This window comes from Asterias rubens, chromosome 10, assembly GCF_902459465.1.
Source record: "Asterias rubens chromosome 10, eAstRub1.3, whole genome shotgun sequence".
Classification (NCBI taxonomy): Eukaryota; Metazoa; Echinodermata; class Asteroidea; order Forcipulatida; family Asteriidae; genus Asterias; species Asterias rubens.
In genome coordinates, this window is record NC_047071.1 from 14,290,033 (window position 1) to 14,314,130 (window position 24,098).

Below are 24,098 nucleotides of genomic sequence, written 5' to 3' on the forward strand. Positions count from 1 at the left end.
CCCACCGTAGAGCTCCAGGAAAGGGAAAAACAATATATAAATGTTTTCCAAACCAAAATATCTCATCAGTGGATACATAAAGCTATTTACCACAATTTGCTCAATCTAAAAAAGAAAGCATCTTGCTGAGCAGAAAAAGGGCTACCAGCCAAATAATAATGTCATGTACACTTCAGTGACTGGTTCCCTGCTTGTTTTTGTTGAGAACAGCTGTATGAAATTGGACCCTGTTTTTTGGTTCTATTCATTCGGAAAGCCTGACACACAAATTGTGCGAAAAATTCTTTTAAAACCATTCTGGTAATATATTTTTGATTTACAACTATGTTAATCAAAATACTATACCAATGAAGAGTGTGAAAGCGTACCACAAAAACGTGCTCTACTAAAGTAAGATAATGTTTACTAAATGAATTAAAATAGTAATTGATACAAAAACTACATAAAGACACCATCCACCAGTTTTAAAAATAAAAGTTATTGGGATTATTTGCCATGCTTGAAGGTTAGGGGCTGAAAAACGCTCATTCCTTCTTAACTTTCCCCTTCGATGGTTTTCAAGTAACCTATGCACAATGCCAACCCAACACCAGAACTAATACTATAGCACCAATTCCATCAAAACCAGGCAGAACCAGGGGAAGCATTTTAAAGGATTTGGGGATAAAATTGTAATAAGGGGGGGACAAATCCCAGCTGATGGTTACAAAATAGTGAATAAGAAGCAGTGAAACCACCACGTGAACATTCTACAAAATGAGTAGAAATGAGTTACTTACGTGCACCAAATGAGTAAACTAAAACATGATGGTGCAAATGAAGAGAGAAAATTAACAACTCAATTGGCCATTATGTAAATATTCACAGCAACATAAACACTTTTAATTTTATACAGTGGTGTAATACTTTGTGCTTGAATAAAATTTTGATTGTTCTGTTCAAGTTTTGATTTTCATGAACCCTGCGTTTTTGTAACATATTGTAGTTTTGCGTCCAATCTTGTAAAATTTTTGTTTTTCGTGTACACCCAGTTTTCTATTTTTGATTCATGGCCTTCGCAGAGCTCGGGAAAGTAATGAGTATACAGTTATAATACACATCGGTGTACATGGATAAAACCAAAATTAAAACACAATTTCTGGATTTGTGCAATTCGTAATCGTAGACATACTCATGTTTGTATGAGAGAGATTGGCTTTTGCGTTAACCCTTGTTGGATGTGTCGAGTTCCCTTGACGGGAAGATACAAACAAACTGAGTTGGATGGTTTAGCGAACTTACCAACTGGATTTGAGAGCTGTATGGTAAAATACTCATCATCCTCCGGTATGTCATCGTCTCGTATCCTGACTGCTACCTGGCCAGTTCTAACACCCACTGGGAACTCTAGGGTACCAGACATAGGAGCATAGTCCAACAGGCCGTCCGTGGCTGATCCAGCTATGGTGCGATAGTCCACCGAGGCCAGAGATGCAGCTGTGCCGTTCCGACGGACAATGAAGGACACGGCGCCGGGTTCTGTTACAGTTTTAGTGATAGGCTCTGAAATGTAAAAAAAAAAGTAGCTTGTAAAAATAAATTAAAAATTAAATATGAAGGCACGGCGCTGGGTTCTAAAACAGTTTTAGTGATGGGATCTGAATTGTGAAAAGAAGTGGTTTAAAAAAAAGTATTAAAAAAAAAAAATAAGAAGGCATATTTTTATTTTTGTTTTTCTTCTATGAGAAATAGTCGAACATTACAAGACTGGACAGCTACTTGAAGGTGAGGGCTACACTTAACTGATTTGGGCTACTGACCCAAATCAACTGCCACCAGGAGCCCATTGCCACCTACATGTACTCCTAGGGCTGAAACAGGGTTACCCCTTCACAGTCTGTAAGGATGTAGGCAAGGGTATTATCATTCACTAGGAGCCTGGCTGGTAGGGCAGAATGCACTGCCTTCCCAACTATGTACAAAGTGATTATGGCTAAGTGCCTTGCGCAAGTGCACAAGCGTCATGACCGAGACTCACTCCCACACTTTGCTGCCTACAACACCAAAGCTTGGATCGGGTGAACTAGACCACTCAGCCTCAACACACCACGCATACATGGAAAAGAATAACATTGTACAATTAGAAAGTGCAGATTCCCATACTAGCAAAACGAACCTTCAAAGAAGATGGCGTCATCGTTCTTGTTGATGTTCAGAGTTGCCATGGTAACAACACCTAAACGGCTATTACCGGTTGGGTCACGCAATGTCAGCTGGAAAGTCTCTGAATTCTCAGGAATCTAACGATAGATATGTACAAATAGACAATTTTGTTTAGAAAAAAACAACAAGGAAAATCCACTTCCAAAATCACTAATTGTTCGGTAACAGCATTCTGCACTAATGCTAAAATAGAAGCTAAGTACCCGGATCTCAGACAAAAGTTTTAAATTTCACTAACACACAAACATCCAAATAATACATTTACTCGCGACTAACTATACTACTAGTACAGTTTGGCGCGTCGATATGATGCAGTAATCGCATATGTGGTGTGCCATGTTTGTCTGACATCCAGGTATTTTGACAAAAGTGACGTCATTAGTGCGGAGTCCTATTATTAAGTCTTATTAAAAAACGAGACAGGTACCCACCTCATCAGCCCTTGCAGTTATTCTTATATCCAAGGTGTTAACTCCATCTTGAAAACTCAAGGTACCAGACAGTGGAGAGATATCTACTATAGCTCCAGTGGTGACTACCGACCAGGAGATGTTAGCTTGACCGAATCGTCCAGCGCTGCGTACTATAGGAAACCTGGCTGTGTAACTATCGGATCCAGTGCTTTCATCTATCGATCGCACCATTGGGTCTTCGGGAAACCCAAAGATTCCGTGTGGATCATCATTTTCTAGAACCGTGATATCGATGGTGGTCCGGACACCAAGGTCGCTCGGCGGGTTTCCAAAACTCGCAAGGGTCAACTGAAATGTCTCATTAAGCTCCGGAATGGTGTCAGGCTGGGCGACAAAGGAAACCTCTTTGCTCGTTTCTCCGGGGTAGAACGTCACGACTTGCGGCAGACCGTAGAATTCTTGCAGCGGCATGCTGTCACCCTGAGCGAAGTATCGGACACTTCGTTCAACGAGGCTTCCCCCGAGGCGGAGAATAGTCACTTGGGTGAGGTCTCCACCCTCGGTAATCACAAAAGGTCCGGGGGTCAGCGGGGAGAATTCAAAGTAGCCACCAGGACCGTCGTTCTCGCGGATTGTCACCAGCACTTCTGTATCGCCCTGTCTGAGGATTTGGTTGGTGGGTTGTACGTTGTAGAGCTGAACGACCATCGTTTCATCCATTTCAGCAAGGTCATCAGGCAGAATCTGAAGGATTATTTGTGTTCTGGAAGTACCTGAGAAGAAGGGTTAAGGAATAATGAAAATTTATTATCTAATAGAATAAAACAATTAAAGAGAGGGTGTACTCTTAAAATTACTCCAAAAACTAATGACCAATTTTTAAACGTTTTCTTCTTTAACTTAAAAGTCACGTTTTATATTTCAATATTTTTTGTATCATTAAAATTTTGATTAACAAACTTAATTTCTTTTTTTTAAGTTAATTTCCCTTTAGATGGCAGAGATCCTGAATGAGTACAAGGTAGGAAGTGTCCAAAGTTACTTCAAACCCTGCAAAAAAAAGGTATGAAGTGTCCAGGGTACGAAGTGGCCAAAGTCACTTCAGACCCTGCAAAAGGTATGAAGTGTCCAGGGTACGAAGTGTCCAAAGTCACTTCAGACCCTGCAAAAGGTATGAAGTGTCCAGGGTACGAAGTGTCCAAAGTCACTTCAGACCCTGCAAAAGGTATGAAGTGTCCAGGGTACAAAGTGTCCAAAGTCACTTCAGACCCTGCAAAAGGTATGAAGTGTCCAGGGTACAAAGTGCTCAAATTCACCTGTACCCTGCAATAGTGTCCAGAGTACGAAAGTGGTAGAGGTACGAGGTGAATCGAAACCGTAACAGCATTTATAAGTAGGATCTTTACCTGAGGCGATTGTGACTGTACCAGAGAACAGACTGATATCCTCATCAGTTGGTGCCACAGGGTAGTTTGGATCGGCAACGACATGCCAGGAGACGATAGCCTCTCCAGATGTACCTTCCCTTGTGATGTCCAATGGCAACTAGATATCAAAAACAAAATAAGATTATTCACCCTAGATTTAATTATTAAGTCAACTCTTGCAAAAGTAAGTAGAATTTTAAACTTTTGCATGGTGAGAGTATAATTAGGTGCGGTGTGTGTAAACTGTCTTTTGACCGATGGTTGACAACTCAACCTCCTCAACGTTTCGATCAGAATGCTCTGATCGTCTTCAGGAGAATGCTAGACCATATTATGTCGAAGTTCAGCGGTTTGCTGCGATGATATTTTTGTAAAAATAAATGAACCATTTCAAAAAATAAGTATCAAAGCAACCAAATAAACCATACTTTCTTAATTGTCAAAGAGTAAATAATTGTAAATGAAAAATCCTAAATTCAAATATCTTAAAGTTTACTTTACCTGGGTGGGTGTGGAACCATCTGGTTCAGTGACAAACCTCATCTCATCTGGTTGGTCGAATCCTATTTCCCCATTGGCTACATTATCCGTCACCTCCAAACTCACTGCCGTCCGGACGCCTAGCCTTGGGCTGCTCGGAGGGAGTAAGGTGGGGTGATTCAACAGCTGGACACTCTGAAGCGTGATGTCAAAGGTCGCACCCAGACTGAGGAAGGAGTTGGACTTGATGGGGATTTGGAATCGGTGAACGGTGGAGCCGGCAGGGATGATGGTAGTCTGCATTGCGGGACCATCCACAACATCTGTACAAAAATATAAACAAGCAAATTTAAAAATTTGAGCAAACCAAATCTACTGAGTGAACAAAAGATTACATGAAAAATGTTTAAATGGTGTACTTTTAAAAGTAATTTCAAGTATGTCCACAAACAAGTCTCGTGTAGGATTTGAATCCACTTAGCTCTGGAATCAATGCCAGTTCCTAGAAATATTATTCAGATTACCAAAACAGCTACATACTCTATTTTTTACATTTATGTTTACTGTTATTTAATGATATTTTGTTTGCTTTACTCCGTAATTGAAAAAAGATTGTTTTTGATTGATCACTGACTATCTCAGAAACTACAGATCATTCTAAAAAAGTTACTTGAGGTTTCTTCTTCAGGTTTGACAATGAGGAGAATGTATTTGTTACCAGTTGATTTGTTACAGAAATGTTGGTAGTATCTACTTACCAATGCTGCCTAAGCCACCTGGGTTCACAGATGGCAGACGATACACAACAGAGAAAGTCATTGACACCTGACCAACCACGCCAGCAGCTCTGGTTAACATCAGCTGCAGTCGCCGCGGTGTCGTTGACGTCACTATACGCTGCTCACTGTCTGACGAGAACTGTATCACGCCGTATGCGTCGTCGCTGTCGCGTATCGTCAACACGCCCTCGGTGACAGCACCAATGTCAGCTCCTCCCGTTACAGTACCAACCAGCAAAGATATGATGAACTGCTGGGCTTCTTCGGGTGTGGTATCACTATTAATAGTCACCAGAATGGATTGTGACCTCTGACCTTCCGGTAAGGTCACCGTGCCACTAGCGGGCGAAAGGTCAGTGGTGACGGGAGATGAACTGGAGTCGTTACGGGTTATGACGTAATCGACACTGACTTCGCCGAATGTCCCGCCGTCGCGAATGATGGAGAAGTTATCCGTGAAGGATGTCGTATCCTCATCGATGACTATGCTGGGCGGTGATCCGGGGTTGGTCGAGGTGAGGGATACTACCCCATGTTGATCATCATTCGGTAGGATGGTGACCACAGTGGTGCTGGGATCAACAAGTACAGCGTTATCACTCGGATTTAGAAGAGCAATAGAGAAGTCTTCAGCAAGCTCCGGAATGGTATCATCCATTAGAGCGATACTAATTGTTCTTCTCTGCTCTCCGGGCGAGAAGCCAAGACTTCCGTTTGTAACAACAATGTCAACACCAAGCTCGGCACTACCAGAGTAAAACCAATAATTCACTGTGACTGTTTCGTCCGAGGGCCCTAGGGGCGTCACCCCGTCGCTGTCTAAACCCCGCTGGACCTCCACCGTGACGATGCCAGCATCTTCAGGGAAGGTGTAGACGGGTTGGGAGAAACGTAACGGGCTGTCGTTTGCATTGATGATCAAGACGATGGATTGGGTTGAGTCGTTCAGACTGGCTCCACCACTAACAGAGGTCAATAGTACTGTGAACTCTTCATCATCTTCTGGAATCTAAACATGGCAAAAATAGAAGAAAATTAATATGGCACAATTTTAGTTGTACCAAACCCTGGAAGCTCCAAAATAGAACAAGGGATGCTTACAAAAATAAAAATGTGAAAAGGCTGGAACAGGAAAAGGATAAACGTGTAGGCTTGGACTATAAACCTAAACTGAAACCCACTAGGAGTGGGTTGGGTAGGGAGTGTGTGCTCACTGAACTGAATCAGTTGGTGAAAAACACAGAAAAGGAGACTGAAATATTCTAGATATACTTACACTGTCTGCAAGAACCGCCAGCATCAGATCACCGGTAGTGGCTCCTTCTACAAGAGTAACACTCCCAGCAGTTGGTATGACATCATTCCCGAGAGAACTTGGCCCACCAGTTATCTGACCAGAACAAAAACAATTTCAATGAACAGCTATTTGTACAAAGAATTCCCTTAAGACGATACTCTATATGTTTCTTGAGAACTAGAGGATTTGAAGTCAATGTTGTGTCAAGTACATATTCTTATCTCAAATCAGGCATCATAAACTTTATCAGCTTATTTAATTCAAATCTATACGATTACGAGTTGCACAAGTCAAGAAGTTGTAATTCAGTAGCTGGACATCAATACTTATTCTAGTCATTGTTAAATCAGGTGTTAGCTTCGGAGGATTCGAACCCACAACCTTGTAATTGCAAGTCCTGCAGTCTAACCATTGGACCATGGTTAGCTTGTAGGATTCGAACCTACAACCTTGTGATTGCAAGTCCTGCAGCCTAACTGGCTTCACTTGACCATGGTTAGCTTGGGGGATTTGAACCCACAACCTTGTGGTTGCAAGTCCTGCAGTCTAACCACTGGACCATGGTGACCTCGATAAGAAGACTCACCTCAAATGAGACGACGACGGTTCCAAATGTTCCTTGATCTCGTCTTAATGGTAGTTGAAGAGATGACGCTGCCAGCTCTTCATTGACCCGTACGGGGGAAGCCTAAAAAGATTGCAATCAAAGTATCAAAATATCGGCAATATTAAAGAGTTTTCAGACACTAACCATTGCTGAGGTTTTCGCATGAATTTGATGGATTTGAGTGGCAGCCATTTCATCTCCTTCAAGCCTCGTGTTGGTTACAAATATTTGAAAGGAAACCACAAGATGGTTGCTCCATGATAACGTCTACTGGAAGCTATGGTTACTGAAAATACATTCTTTGCAAAACCTTGGTTTTTAGGGGTGGGGGTATTTTTGATTAGTTTTCCTGATGTTTGGAAGAAAGGTAACAGACATTTTGCTCAATCTAGAGGCTGTTTTCAAAGCTTGCTCCAAATCATATATATCAGGAAAACCAAATCATTTGTATCAGGAAATCTAGTCTTAGTACCTAGCCCTCGTTGGTAAAATTGTTCCTGGTAATAAGACTACTCACTGGCCAATCGCCTCGCCTAAACAAAAATCATCACAGAAACAAAAAACTAAGGCGAGAAGAGAGCTCTTGAGATGGGCTTTCAAATGAGTATAAAACTTGTCTCAATCCAACAATTTGTCGTACATGACAGTACTCAAATTGAACTATGGTTTATTACTGCGGGTTTATGACAGACTAAGACAAGAAGAGAGCCCACCCTTAAAGCCATTGGACCCTTTCGGTTCAGAAAAAAAAAAAAAAGTTCACAGATTTACAAATAACTTACAAGGTTTACAGAAGGCAATGGTGAAAGACTTCTCTTGAAATATTATTCCATGAAATGCTTTACTTTTTGAGAAAACAGCAAAACAATAGAAATTCTCGTTAACGAGAATTACGGATTTATTTTAAACACATGTCATGCCACGGCGAAACGCGCGGAAACAAGGGTGGGTTTTTCCGTTGTTTTCTCCCGACTCCGATGACCGATTGAGCCTAAATTTCCACAGGTTTGTTATTTGATATAGAAGTTGTGGTACACAAAGTGTGGGCCTTGGACAACACTGTTTACCGAAAGGGTCCAATGGCTTTAAGAAGATGGGCTTTACAATGGTATAAAACTTGTATTTTTTTTAGTCCAAATTGTACAAGACAGTACTCAAATTGAACTATGGTTTATGACTATGGGTTATGATGACAAACCGTTTTTTATGTCCTTACCACATTAAAACCGATCACCCCGAACGCATCATCGCTAGCGGCTATGGTAATGAAGGCTTGACCCGGGTTACCAATGACACCACTACCGCTGAATATCTCCATGGTAACAGCAAACAGTTCATCCGGCTCAGGGGCGTCGTCATCGATGGAGAAGAAACTACCTTGGAGGGTGGATGATGCAGAGCCGGCGGGGAAACTCAAGATGAAATCAGTGCCGACAAAATCTGCCATCGCAGCCATCTGATCTTGAAACTAAAGAGCAAAAATAATTCAATTATTACTCAATGACAAGTGCTGTAAATTCAAACCCACTTTGATAACACAGTCTAATAACCATCATCTTCTTATACTGTGCAGAAACCTCCTCTGGGGTATACTCACAGATTGAATGAAGTGCAAACTAGCAGGTGCTGACAAAACTCATTATTGTATTTGAAGATACTTAAGGGGCGCTTGTAAAATAAATTAACATTGCAATTTAATTTTACAATCCTTTTGTGAATAGACAAAAAGTTTTGGAAGTAATGCACACAATGAAAGTAGTTCCAGTCGGCTGTCCCAAGATACATTGGTGTTAGTGGTGGGAGGAAGTTAGCTCAACCAGGGGGTCACCTGGTTGAGCACACTGGGGTCAACTCGGCGAAGCTAATCGAATGCACCCACAGTATGCAACACTTGGAGTTTCATCAACTTACCCTGACTCTAACCCCAACAGCAGTAGCACTATCGCCAGTCTTCTGCACCCTGACAACGGCTACACCCCCTTCTGTTATCCTTATGGTTGGGTTGGCAAATGAGATTGAAGCTGATTGGGCAGCAGCTAAACCAATCAGCATCAACGTGAACAAGGAGATGATAACCAGTATGGTCTCTCGTGTGGGTCTGTCAGAAAAAAAAGATAAGAATGGAGAAGTTTTAAAAAATGAATGGAGAAGTTTTAAAAATGTATACAAGAATCTTCTTCAAGTTCCCCTCTCCATCACTCCTGGGGAAACCGATCTTTCTCTTGGTCTGGTCCTTCTTTATGGAACTCACTATCCATCAAACTGAGAAAGGAGACTTCCTATCTCACATTCAATAATGAACTCGAAACCCATCTCCTTGAAAAACCTGTTTATTTGGTATTTATAGTTCTTATGTCAGCTTAAATAGGGTTTTCTGCGCCAGGAGTGTCACTTTGAGACAGACATGGCGCATTACATGTATAAGTCTCCATTATTATTAATTATTAATGTTCACATAATTGTTTTTATATTTCAGATGTCAAGTCATAAACCACACTTGGGAAGTTGCATCTTGTTAAAAGGTAGGTGGTCACTTTGCTACCGCTTCCCAGATCTGATATACAATATATATTCCTCTAAGAATGTACAGTTAACTTGGGTGTGGTTAATTCTGGCTAACGGCAGTTATATGTTGAATGGCTTCTTACTTCTGACAGTGACTAGCCCGCAGGACCAGTTAGCTTGTCATTTTCACCAGTCTGCCAACTTTTTCACTGGTCCCTGTTTTACAATAAATAGAGCTACATGTATGCTTTTCAAAACTGAACTAATCTAAACTACTCTAATAATTTATTAAGTGATGTTTGAAGCTGTGTATGGAGTGAAGGATGACATTTAATAATAAATAAAAGTAAACTTGCGGACTACAACCATGTAATAATTCTATTTTAAGGGAGTGTTGGCTCAGAAAAAAAGCAGGTTTTGTCTTGACATTACGAACAGTATCTCCTGAAGACGAGCAATGTACACTGCACGAAACGTCAAAACCAAACCGGCTCTTTTCTGAGCCAACACTGCCTCAAAAGAGAATTATAACATGGTTGCACCAATGTAGCCAAAAGTTTATTCTTAATAATTCATGTTTTGAGTGCAACACACAAACAATTATCTTTTAGCACATTGTATTCTGTAAAGATTGTTTTTGTTTGTTTAAAGTACCGAAACGAGTCGCCAGGCAGACAACTTGAAGCAAATTTTGACTGGTGTACAGTTGTTTTAACCTTCATTTAGCAGATCACTCTTTATGATACAGCTGGTTATGATGGATTTAAATTCAGTTTTTTTTGTTAACATGCACAGCCCATAAGCCAATTGGAATAACAGGTGTTGCTTTTCCCACAACTTCTCTTCATAAAAGATATGTTTTCAAAAAGATTTTCTATAATAAAAAAAAAAAACAGTAAATTAAATAATGTACATTTTTCAGTTACAATTTAGTAAAACAACCACGTGGTGTGCTCACAAAAATGTGGTTCCAAAATAACCACCAAGAACCTGCCTGATTCACAAGGATTGATTATTATGCGCAATGTTTTGTAATTGTTTATACAAAATATACAATTTTCATTCAAGTCATTGGTTGGTTTTGAAGAGAGATATCTTAGATTAGTATCACTTTCTATTATTTTGGACTGGAACCCATTTCATTTTCTCCCCACACCCATCATTTCATAACTCCATTAAACCCTCCATTAATTAACAACACACAGGGCGGTTCCTTTATTCTGAAATTGCTTTTACCAAATCCTCCGGTACACAGTGGCTGAGTGTGTGATACACAAAGAGCCATTATTAGAATTTTCAAGGACAAAAGGCAACAGGGAGTTCCCTGTATACACAACGTGATTAATCAATTAATTATACCATACAAATGACTACACCACCTAGTAATCTACTATTTAGGCAACATGTAGGCCTCATCATCCACACACATAGTGGAAGCACAGAGCAAGGACCTATGCTCTAGGCCTATGGTGGAAGGAATGCCCAATAATATTACATTAGTGTTTTAGCCAGAGGGTTGTCTGTGTGTCTTTTGGACACCCTATTTTATCTTTTATTTACTTGTACATAAATGTATTTTACGTGAACAAATTGGACACCAAGTTTTTTAATTTCCAGCAAATGTTGACAGCCTTTTACCACATAATTACCAACTCCTGGCTAAATCATTGAATATGGCTGCATGGGCATGGGTTTTGTCAAGAAAATGCAATTATTCAATTCAATTACAATTTTGTTTATTTGTAATAAAAATGCAACACCAAATAAAAAGTAACAGACTAATTAAATTGCATTACTGGTCAACAGTTTTTTGGGCCATGATAATTTTGCCATTCCAGTGCCCTCACATGTTTTTGTTTTTTAGTTTTTTTTAGTTTTTTTTTTTTGTTTTTTTTGGGGGGGGTAATTGATTTGAAAAAGTGGTTAGGGGTGCCAATGAGTTTCTATTTCATAGTGTAATTTCATTTTGTTCATTTCGTTACACTCTTTTTTCTTAATGTATACATTTTACATTCAAATGACAGGCATCGTTAGCTATGTAACAGTAAATTTAATTACTAAACAATTTCCCTTGTTACACAACAAAAGGTAAATTGTACATTGTAAAAAGAAACAAATTGTGTGTTGCTGCCCCAAAAATTCATACTTTCCTAATTTGAAAACATTATTTGCTAGTAACATTCAGCGTGTACAAAATAGTTTTGAATGATTTACCGTCCAAAATTGCGGTTGAAATCATTCTTCTATATTTTTTGCTTATTGTTTTATTTGTTTACTGATACTTGTGCTTGGGAAAGATGCTTGATAGCAGGTTTGTTTGTTTGTTTGTTTGTTTGTTTGTTTATTTGTTTGTTTGTTTTGTTTTGGGTTTTTTTTTCCCTCTTATGAATCCAACTTGTTGTGGATTATTGTAAATTTGTACAGGTTTTAATAACATAAAATATTCTTTAAGTTTCATTAGGCCTATAAAACCTAATGTCAATGATTCAAATAGTTGTGATTAATGTCAATGTCGGGAAGATTTTAAGGTTTTTTAATTTATCGCTACTCAGCGAAAACACAAAACGAACATAGCGGCCACAAGTGACAACTTCACACCTGTGATATGGCAGCTCGTTGTCAAGTTCCTCAGACCATGCTCAGATTTTAAAGGTAGGGTCATACCCTCTGGTAAGTACTCAAAAATTATATGAAACATACAAACTTGCTTTGTGAGAGGCACTGCAGAGCTGTTAAAAATTATTTTGAAAGAGAATTCCTTCAAAGTAACATGCATGGTTTGGATAATTCTTTGCCAGAAAACATTTGGTATCTGAGAAACGATTCATGAATGCATGAATCATTTCTTAATTTTTTTTAGAGTTGGCGTCTGTTCGTGAATGCTCTGGCCGGGAGCGAATATGGATGGATCTGACAGTCATGTCAAAAAAGCTTGACAATATGTGGTTGTTTTCTAAGCAAGTACAGACTTTATTCAGCTGAAACTTTCACAATAAAATGTGTACCCGTATCTTTATTAATAATTTTGGCTATAAATCAGCATTGTTGAAAAAAAAAACAATCTATAGTGCACACGGGGAAAACAATTTTACTTGTAATCTGTGATGAAATAAATAAATTTAATTTAATTTAATTGAATGCCTATGAGACTCTACCTTTAAAATTATGACGGACCAGCCATACATGTAGGTTAGAACTTGGCAATTGTATTTTTGTAATATGAATGTACTTTTATTGTTGGATAAATTTAAAATGACGGGGGAAAACAACTTTTTTAAACTTGCGATGTTCAACTTTTGTATTAGGCCTTTAGCTTATCATTTATAACCCGGGGTCCCATCAACAACTGTCGGGGTGGGGGGGAACGAGGGCAATTGTTATCGCAACTACCAAAAGGATCAAAGTAAAGGTCATCTTTTTATTTTTAAAACAAATTTTATATAGGATGTTTGTCACATGTTAATTATTTATGGATAGGGCCTAAATGTTTAAAATTGTTCATCTAGACATTTTCTACTTAAAACATTTGTCAAGTCAAGAATCAGATAGGGCCTAAATGTTTAAAATTGTTCATCTAGACATTTTCTACTTAAAACATTTGTCAAGTCAAGAATCAACAACTTACTACAGCCAGTCTGGCACTTCTGGGTAGAAAAGAATCGTCTCTATGTTGACGATATTGTGGAAAAGATCTTGGAAGAATACCGAGTTATTATTTTTTATTATAACCACACTTTTAAAAACAGATTTGCTGTCTGTGTTCTAGTTCTACAAAACTGGTTAAAGGCAGTCGACACTATTGGTAATTACTCAAAATAATTATTAGCATAAAACCTTCTGGATCTGGATATATTATACTCCGATAAAAACGGATAACCGCATCGCATGAGAGTTTTATGACCTGACCAATGACCTACATGAGTAATACTGTTGATAGTATAAAACATTGTGAGAAACGGCTCCCTCTGAAGTAACTTAGTTTTCGAGAAAGAAGTAATATTTCATGAGTTTGATTTCGACACTTCAGAATTAGATTTTGAGGTCTCAAAATCAAGCATCGGAAAGCACACAACTTCGTGTGACAAGGGTGTTTTTCTTTCATTACTATCTCGCACCTTCGACTACCAAATGAGCTCAAATATTCACAGGTTTTGTTAAAGGCCTAATGCATGTGGAGATAAACACGAAGTGAAAAGACTGGTCTTTGACAATTACCAATGCAATAGTGTCTTTAATTTTAAAAACAAATTTATGTTACTTATAAGCCAAAACTTATTGAACAAAATTGAAAAAGTGGACAAGTTTAAAACCTTTGTTGCCCCATGGAAAATAACAAGACTCCAATTAAATAATGTCGAGCAAAAGGTAAGTGAAAGGGGGTTCAAAATCAGATTGTGTTTATAGCATCGCCATAGATACTATTGAAATTCGAAATATATTGAAGATGATGTCATTCTACCAAGTACCAGAACTCCCCAGAATCGTTCCTGAATCATCAACGGCAATAAAACATTCCATTGTTCCATAACAAAAGGTTCGGGGTCACAACTTACAAATGGAATCCCATACAAACAATCCGCGGCCGGTCACAATCCAGTGCGTTCACCCTGAATAGTTTCACCCAACATCCAAACGGCATGTGAAAACAAGCAAAACAACGGGGGAAATGTAAATTATCTTACCTAACACCCGTCATAATTGGTTTCCAAGACTCAAACTTCGCTGGAAATGTTCGTCTTCATCACATGTCAGAAAAAGAGCTGCACCTCACCTCTGGTTTTTAATTTTGAGGAGCTGGAAAGGGCGTCTGATGTGGTGGAGAAGTCAGTCCTTTTAAATATCAAAACTCAGTTTGAAAATCTGCATTAACCTTGCTCGAAATGTTCTTCCCTACGTTTACTAAAATTGATTCAATTTGGTGAGTTCAAAATATCCTTTTCGACGCTAACTGGTCAATGGACTGGCGCAATGTGGCGAGACGCTATTTCCCTGGAAACGGAGATTGTAATTTAACTCCAAGCTATGCGTCCGTTGATCTTATCTTTTTTGACTGATTGAAAAAAAGCGAAGTATGACATAAATTTCACTTGCCGTTGGTAACCAGTCACATTCTACATGGAAATTCAATGGGTTGAGCAGTGCGCGGGGGACCAGTAAGCCTTTTACTTTCAGTCAAGACTGTCACGAGAGGGGGCTATTGACAACCACCTGTTTTAAAAGTGTGCGGCGAGCTGCGCGAGGGTCCATAACCGAAACGAAATAATTAAACAAAACTACGAATTTTAGCATGGAACAATCTCGCAAATATTTTTTTTGCATATTTTTTGGAACGTCGGATGTCGGGATCACAATATCATCAGTTTTACACTTTACTGATGGATTTTCTGAAGAAAAAAAACCAATTATTTTAAATTTAAATCTAAATTTTCGGGTTAATCCGCAAAAAAAATAATGGGTTAATTCGGTAACTTTTGTTTATATTATATTCAATAAAAACGTATTTTTTCTCCCACTATTGTTTCTCCCAAGCCTAATTACAAAGAAGTCTTTCATTTTCAATAAGTTGTTTTTTCTTTCTCTTTTTTAAATAACCGAAAAATAATTATACCAACATTGTGCACCTTTTCGATTTGTTCAAAGTATTGCTAGCCAATTGAATGGCATCGTGATGTTCTTAATATCGAAACGATTCATTTGGTTGCCCAATACCCTTTGTCATGGATTATTTATAGTGGCTTACTATCAGTTAATAATTCATTAGCCATTCATGGTTTAGCACTGGAATATAAATTCAGGGAATCAACCATGAAATAATTATCTCAATCATTCCCTAAAGTCTTTAGTTGGAGTTCCTATACATTAGAACTTACTTCAAGAGCATCCGAGGCTACCGTCCCTAGGTAGGTATGTGATCAGGGGCATTGATGCATGGGTTTTATATAGCTTTATGGTTATGCTATAACTCTGGAGCAATAATCTCCCCCCCCCCCCTTGTGTTAGCCAATCATCTTCACACTATGTATTTAAATCCAAGTCAAAACCATTGTTTACGAGTTATTTCTTTTTAGTATGTTGTTCTATAGTGTTTTTCTCTATGCGATTTTGTATATATTTTTTTTCAGTAAAAGATATCATGTCTTTTGTTATTATCCGCCCTGAAATGAAACTCGGCCCGCCTAAACACACAAAATCTTCTTTATTACTGATACTCTGAAGTACAAAATTGAGTCAAAATCCCTGATATCCTAAATGGACCATTCCATAATCTTAGAGGGGGGAGTGTTGGCCCAGGTTTCAATTTTGTAAAAAAAAAATTGTACAGGAGTTGAACATGAAGGTAATAAATGAATCGCCATGCCCTTTAACTACGATGGAAGAAGTGATAATCATTTTTCCTTCCTCCATGGGGTAACTAAACTAATGAACCCTAATAAGTCCAGACAACAGCTGGGCAACTTATAATGTAACAGTTGTTGGGAAATGGGCATTGCAAGCATGATTAATTAATTTGTGTAAAGAAATGATAATGACACATCTATGCACATCGTACATGAATAAAAAATAACAGAACTTGAAGGGCGCCCTCTGTCTGTCTAATCCAGAGCTGCCTTCGTCACAGATAGAGGGTACGGTAAAATGAACAGCGGCCATATTTGTTGTCCATCATAATATTGTTACGCACTCAACAAAGTTTTCTACAAACTCCTCCAAATTTGTGACCACAATTACTTCAAAAACATGACTTCGATAACCAGGCGGGGTGGTGGAAATTTGACGCAAAGAAATACGGGCTCAAAAGGTGCCGATGGCGGGAAAGGAATCGAAGACGAGGAGAATTACTCGCCGGATTTGAACGAGGAGGATGAGTACGAAACGGAAGATTCCAAGGCAAAAAGATTAACTTTGATGGAAGAAGTCCTCTTGCTTGGGCTGAAGGATAAAGAGGTCAGGTGGTCGCAATAATGTGCTTTATAATATGAGTTATCTTTTAGGAAAAGTTAATTTGTTCAAAGGGTGGGAAGGTAGGGTGTGTGGTCGTCTTTGTATACTCAATGCAAAATGCATTGTTTACTTTACTGCCGAACATAATAAACAGATTATTATAAATCGAAGGGCCCAGTCTAGAGAATATCTAATTTAATTTTGGTGTCTCTGAAATGTCCTCTACTGACTGCTCAGGGCAAGCACAATAATTAGGGAATTGTGTCTCTATAATATAATATAATATATGAAGTTACTGAATAAGATTCTTCTATCTTCCTTTCGGTGTTGAGTTTTTCATATACACAATCCAATGGGAGTCAACAATTCGGTTTTCATCATGAATGTTTAGGCTCTAATTTATACTTAATTTACAATTAACAGATGACTCATTCGATCCGGTTATTTAAGTTTAACTGAATTTGACATGTTAATACTACATAAGAGATGTGTCTACTAAATTCTAATAATGTTAAAGGCCAGTTTGTTTAAACTGTTTCAGTGTAAAAAACTGAATAACATAACTTCTTTTTACTTACCCTTTTGAGAAACTTGTTTCAATAGATGAATTGATTGCTTATTGCTCAGTACCCGCCTGTTGCTGATGAAATGTAAACCATCATTGGATGTTTTCAACAGTTCCGTAGATATTAGTGTCAACAAATTTAAACATGCAATGTACACAAAAAAGAACTTAAAAGACAATGTATACAAAACAAAGTCAAGTTTAAATATAAATTACTTTTCTCTGCTTACGCTAACAATCTGTCTCTTATGCTCCAACCACTCTTCACATTTCATAGAAGAAAAAAATTCTTTGTTGAATATCGATGATCCTGTTGCTTAAAAAAAATAAAACCAAAAAACCTGCTAAACATGATTTTGTTGTGATTCTCCTATACAGGGGTACACGTCCTTCTGGAATGACTGTATATCATCCGGTCTCAGGGGATGTATGCTAATAGAACTAGGTCTCAAGGGTCGCATTGAATTAGAAAAGACTGGCATGAGACGAAGGAGTCTTTTAAACCGTAAAGTTCAGTGTAAGTCGGAGACGCCGACCGGGGATGTGTTACTAGACGAGGCGTTGAAACTTGTGAAAGAGACGAGCAATCAAGAAACAACACAAGGCTGGATTGAATTACTCAGTGGTAAGCAAAGTTCCCTTGTTCTCAAGTCCTTATATAAGTAAGGCCCTTTCAGGGTTTGCTCAAGGGGATGTTTTGTCATGATCAAGAATCAAAGCTTGACCAAATTTCATAGCTTTTATTTGCTTACCACCTAGTTCTGCGCTTATGATCCCCATTCTCTGCTTACTGTGCAAGCGAAGAATGTCTAGTAATGTGGAGTACGCACGCAAAAGCCAAAAACATTTTTTTGCTAGCCCATGAAGTACGCTTGACGTATTGCGTATCATTTCCTGCTTACACAAGCGCCAATTATTTGTAAGCAGAGTCATTAAATCAGGCCCAGGGCCCAATTTCATAGCGCTGCTTAGCAGCCAATTTTGTGCTAACTGCAATTTCTATTTCATAGCGCTGCTAACCATATCCACACGAAAAGGCATGCTAACCTTCCGGTGCTTACCGCACAAAAATAAATGACGTCACAATGTAAATCCAAGGTAAACACGCAATATGGCCGCCCAATTTTTCTGCTAACGAGTGAAATATGCTGAGAAATTTTTCTGCTATGCATTAAGCATGCAAATTTGCTTGCCGTTAAGCAGCGCTATGAAATTGGGTCCTGGTCTGTCACTCTACATGGTATAATCTCTCAGGCCTGGAAATAGCCACTGACACGCACAGCAATTGCCGTGGTGCCCTTTTACAAAGCTCCAATACATGTTTACGTTTACCTCATTAGAAGTGCCTCTAACCAGAAGAAAAATTGCTGTGCCCCGAACAAGTACATGTGTATTATTGTTATTCAGGCCTGATACTTCACGGAGGCAACGGAGGCGATTGCCTCCGTTGCCCCTTGCCATTGCCTTGGTGCCCTTGAAATGCTCCAGTATTCCTCATAGGGTGCCCTTTGCCAAAGAGAAAATGCCTTGGTGCCCTTGCCTTTTCAAAAACGAAGCATACAGGCCTAGTTATTCAATTTTTAATCTTGCATTGATGGATGGATAGATTTTATAACGTTGGCCTTTTAATTATGTGTACAGGGGAAACATGGAACCCGGCCAAGCTACGGTACCAACTTCGTAATGTCAGAGAGCGCCTCGCTAAGAACCTCGTGGAGAAAGGCGTCCTGACCACGGAGAAGCAGAACTTCCTCCTATTCGACATGACGACACATCCCCTGACCGACACCACAGCCAAGCAGCGCCTTATCAAACGAGTACAAGATGGTGTGCTAAGTCGCTGGCCTAATGACCCCCACCGTATCGAGAAGAGATTATTGTCTCTTATTTATCTGGCTCACTCATCGGACGTCCTGGAAAATGCATTTGCTCCTCTCTCTGACGAAGACTACGAGGTATGTATTAACGGGAAAGTATAGGCCTACCAATGGTTTTTGGAATTGTTTTTGGTTTTAATACCTATATAAATATAGGTGTTAAATGAGTAGGGTAGATGGCCCTTAGCTTTCAATCAAAATCGGACCTTCTCATTCAGAGGCATAAAATAAGTACAAACAAATACATTATCCATTTATAGAAAAAAAGCGGGACAAAGGATTTAGGGACGGGATCCAGAAAAAGCGGGAAAATTCAATCGAGGTAGCTATGAACCAAAAGGAGTAAATATAGATATATTTGCATACAGTAAGTGTTGTATTCTGTAAAAAATTCATTTCGCCAGTTGTTTTCATGCACATGGTGTCTCCGCAAACCTCACATGTCAATAGACTCAACAAAAAGTAATATAGTCATTATTAGATGATGTTTATATTTCACACTGCTTGCACTTGACTCTTTTCATACTGGAGAAGTTGAACTGTTTGGACTCGATGCAAAATATTGTTATACCTTGCCCTTGTGCTAAGAGTTGATGTGGCAATGAACGTTGGCAGAAGAAAAGACTTTATTTTCTCAACTTTTTGTTCACCTTTTTCGCTCTTTGTTATTTGTGTTTTTTTCCATAAATGTAGATTAAGCACGGTTTATCCAGTACCTTCCTGAGTCCTGTGAAAAAAATCCACAGGCATATATCACTCGGGAGGGATTCTAACCCACGACCTTTGCAATTCTAGACTCGATATCATACCACAAGACCAACAAGCTTGCCTGGTAGCTAGATGCAGTTCGAATTCTTTATTTTATTAGCGAGTACCGCAACGATTTCTACAGATGTTAAACTTGCATATTTTGTTTGTACTTGTTAATGCCAAAGAAAATTACTCAATTCCCTATTAGATTTGTTTTTTGCAGAAACGAATTTCGTCAGAGTTAATTTAAAGCGACTAAGCCTAGGTGCATTTATGGTTATTTTGGTAAAGGTATAGGGCCTAACATCAATAAAATCTTATTTTTGGTTGTTTACCCATATACACCAATGTGTTAGTGTTAGCACTGTATACTCAGTACTTTCCCGAGTCCTGTGAAAAAATATCACAGGCATGTTACTCGGGTGGGATTCGAACCCACGACCCTTGGAATTCTAGAGCACTGTCTTACCAATACCATACTATCAACCTCTCCCCATTACTCGTAATCAAGAAAGTTTTTATGATAATAATTATTTTGAGTAAACAGTATTTTTACCAATAGTGTCCACTGCCTTTTAAAGCTAAATGTATGAAAAGTACTTTCTATTTGTGTCTTTTCCAGTTGGCGATGAAGCGAGTTCGTGAACTACTAGACCTGGATCCAGATGCTCAGATCGGCAAACAGGGAGTCAATGACGTCATGTGGGCTGTCATAGCCGCCTTCATCAAATGATCCCATGTAAAAAAAAAATCTCATTTCATCATCTCTTGACCGGTTATATGAACTTCTAAATTAAATATATTGAATCGGTGACTTTTGGAACGCTAGGTGGCAGCACACTTACCAGGTAAATCTGTTGTTTTCGGTAAGGTGCGCATTCACAGAACTTTGTAAACAATGCAAATTTACCTGAGTCTGCTGCCACCTAGCGTTCCACAGTCTCCCATTTGGTGGTGTTAACATGACCTATTTGTTTGTATAAAAAATGATTACATGTATTAACAAAAGACCCATTGCACAATGCGGAACGCACTTCCTAAGAATGCGCGTCCACCATTCCAATCATTTTGGAAGTTTGGATGTGGGGGGGGGGTGGGGATGTGTATGAGTGCGACAACATTTTTAAAAGAGTAAACGCTTTTGTGGAAACCATTGTGAGTGTGTAAACTGTTTCTTGGCGCTCAAGCAAAATCACTGGTTTAAAAGAAAGTATACTTTTGGTTTTTTTAACTGTTCAGTTGTTTCAATCCAGTATAAATGTAGAAATATACAAAACAACTTACTTTAAAGAATTTTCATTTCAAAAGACGGCAGCGTTTTTGAGATTTAATGGCATTTGATAAGTTTTGGAGTAATTACCAAAGCTGTAATACCCTCCCTTTAAATACCGTTGTTTTAAAAAAAAATACTTTGTGATCCTAACAACGAGAAAGAAACATTGTCAACAAGCTTTGGTCTATGGTTAACGTTACTTGGATTATACTTAAGTTTACAAAGATTATTATTTTATTGTAAATAAAGGGTCTTAGAGGGTGCTGTAAGTGTAGAAGAAACAGAAGAAACAAATCTTTGTAAAAAAAACAAAAAACTAATTTGAATATAGTTTCTTTAGGATTGTATGTAAAACACACAAATCTAATTGACCAACGCCATACCAACATCAAGTTTCGAATACAGTCATAGATTCCTAAAGAGGAGATTGTTTGAAAATTTCTAGATACCAAGAACAACATTCAACAAAATCCAACACCTATGCACTTGTTGGACTTGTTTTTTGATGGGCTCAGTGAAGTTGAGTTGGGGGAGGGGGTGGACAATTCTTTTTTTTAGCTGAACAGTGCATGCATAGTTTTTGCATTGCAAATTTGTGTAAAAATCCTCAAATTTTCTATTCAATATCTAAACAGGGCTTTAACCACAGTTAGGCCAAAAACAAAGACATTCACATTAGCAATTTTTTATTATCATGGTTGTGCGATTCTGTTTAAAATAATTTCAGTTCAATTATATTTGGTTAATTCCTTCTTTAAAAGTTAAATTTAATAAAAAAATTCAAACAAATATCAGAAGAATTGAAAACAAATTGTTTAAATAGTATTTTTTAAAGGCAGTGGACACTATTGGTAATTACTCAAAATAATTATCATCATAAAACCTTTCTTGATTACCAGTAAAGGGAAAAGGTTGATAGTATAAAACATTGTGAAAAACAGCTCCCTCTGAAGTGACGTAGTTTTCGAGAAAGAAGTAATTTTCCACAAATTTGATTTCGAGACCTCAAGTTAAGAACTGAGGTCTCGAAATCAAGCATCAGAAAGCACACAACTTCGTATGACGAGGGTGTTTTTTCTTTCATTATTATCTCGCAACTTCGACGACCCATTGAGCTCAAATTTTCACAGGTTAGTTATTTTATGCATATATTGAGGTACACCAACTGTGAAGACTAGTCTTTGACAATTACCAATAGTGCCCACTGTCTTTAAATAGTATTTTTTAAGGCACCCCCAGTTCATTTATTAATGAGGCGTGATATTCTTCAAACTCAATTCTGATTTTAGATTTTGGTTGTGCCTGGGAAATATCTGCAAAACTGGTTAAAGTGCCTGCAAAGTCATGTGTACGTACATACATTGCGGGTCAGCTCTTTTACGAGAAAATGTTCCTACCTTTTTTTCCAATAACCAAATATCATGCCTGATTAATACTCATCCCAATATGAATTTTTGTTTTACATGTATTTTTGTTAATGTTTGTTTGTTAATGTATGACAAAGGAAGGGCAACAGTGACATCTGTGGCTGTGTACTTAACAACAAGCCATGTTTGCTTTGTGTTTGCAAATTTATGCATAACGTCTAGTGTTGCTCTATCCATTACACTGATGTGTGTGAAGCACTGGATAGATGGATTGCACATGTCATCATTGATCACCATCTTTGATGAAATGTGTACGTGTGTAAGGCTACCATTGGCTGAGAGGTGTGCCCAGTGCATACACACGTGCAGTTTTATCATTGTTTATCATCAAATATGGCGGTTTTTGACGCTATGTCCAATCCATTTGTAATGGAAGCAGTTATTTCAAACGACATCTCCTTTTGGCTCGATTATTTTGACCCCGATCAGTTTGGTTTTGTGTGCTGAGCAGAATACCAAACTTTGTTACCAAAACAATTAAACACTTCAATCAATAAGTCTGAACCCAAGAGCCATTTTACTAAGATATCCAACATGGCATACCCATTCGAATTCAGTCTAACCAAACCGAGGCTAGAAGGGGGAAAACAGTCTGGTCCCTTTGATTGTAAAGTAAGAGAGAGTATGCTTGATTATTAGTTTGCAGTCGGGGGAACGAAACAAGTTAAGAACGTCAGAAGAATTGGTAACTGATGCTGCATCTGAATTGGCGGCTACGGCTGTTACTGTTGCTAAGTGTGTTCCTATGGCCATCCTTTACTTCAATGCATGATGATGCTGGATTCAGCCGTAGCTGTAGCCGTAGCTGCCAAGTCAGACATGGCCTGGACCCAATTTCATAGAGCTGCGAAGCACAAACATTTCTTCCTTGATAAAAATAGGATTACAAACCAAATTTTTAGGATAAGCAAACAACGGCTGAATACCAGTAACAAGCAATGTGCAACAAATGGAAATTTGGTTGGTAAGCCTGTTTTTATCAAGGCAAAAATGTCATGCTAAGCAAATTTTATGTTGGATGTTGATGAAAACAACTTACTTGGTCGCGTGCAAAAAGGATTTAGGTTGGGTTAAGTTATTTTCCCCTTTGTTAACATCTAATGTATTTTGGTTTAAAAAGTTTCTTCCTATACATGTATTTGTAAATAGGCTAAGTTAAAACTATAAATACAAGTGTAGCATAAGTAGTTTATTATGTGCCTTTTTTTCCTGCATTATAATTCTATATTTGAAATTTTCTTTGAGGGGGTTGTAGCAAGGGGTTAGAATGATTTAAACTTCATATTATTTTATTGGTTTAATTTGTTGAATATAAGACCTTACAGGGGGAAATGTAGAAAACGGTAATGGTGGGATTTGTATAATTGAATAAAACATATATAACAATCAAATTAAGAGAATTATGGCACCTTCCATGATGGCTTTTCTTTACAAAATATTCAAAGCAAAATGGTCACAGAGTATACACAAGTTTCACAAGTATTTCATTGGTGCTATCGCAATCATCCTACACATGGTTGGTTCCCTGCTATGCTAATACAATCAGGCTATACA

The 24,098-nt window shown here is 38.3% G+C and overlaps 2 protein-coding genes across 2 annotated transcripts in view; one reads left to right on the top strand and one right to left on the bottom strand.

The window, feature by feature from the left end:
• Window positions 1–14,735, bottom strand: part of LOC117295336 (adhesion G-protein coupled receptor V1-like) — an 88,065-nt gene extending 73,330 nt beyond the window's left edge. The window contains 11 exon segments of the mRNA XM_033777923.1: window positions 1,282–1,542; window positions 2,156–2,279; window positions 2,634–3,388; window positions 4,022–4,160; window positions 4,544–4,845; window positions 5,281–6,310; window positions 6,578–6,691; window positions 7,185–7,286; window positions 8,422–8,673; window positions 9,117–9,303; window positions 14,393–14,735. Coding sequence (XP_033633814.1) covers window positions 1,282–1,542; window positions 2,156–2,279; window positions 2,634–3,388; window positions 4,022–4,160; window positions 4,544–4,845; window positions 5,281–6,310; window positions 6,578–6,691; window positions 7,185–7,286; window positions 8,422–8,673; window positions 9,117–9,303; window positions 14,393–14,406 — 3,280 coding nt within the window. The 5' untranslated portion in view covers window positions 14,407–14,735.
• A 1,595-nt stretch (window positions 14,736–16,330) lies between these two features.
• LOC117296053 (Golgi phosphoprotein 3-like) lies at window positions 16,331–21,946 on the top strand. The gene is made up of 4 exons (XM_033778917.1): window positions 16,331–16,655; window positions 17,596–17,842; window positions 18,859–19,172; window positions 20,467–21,946. The coding sequence occupies exons 1-4, from the start codon at window positions 16,449–16,451 to the stop codon at window positions 20,575–20,577; spliced, it is 879 nt and encodes a 292-aa protein (XP_033634808.1). The 5' UTR covers window positions 16,331–16,448; the 3' UTR covers window positions 20,578–21,946.
• The last annotated feature ends 2,152 nt before the right edge of the window (window positions 21,947–24,098 follow it).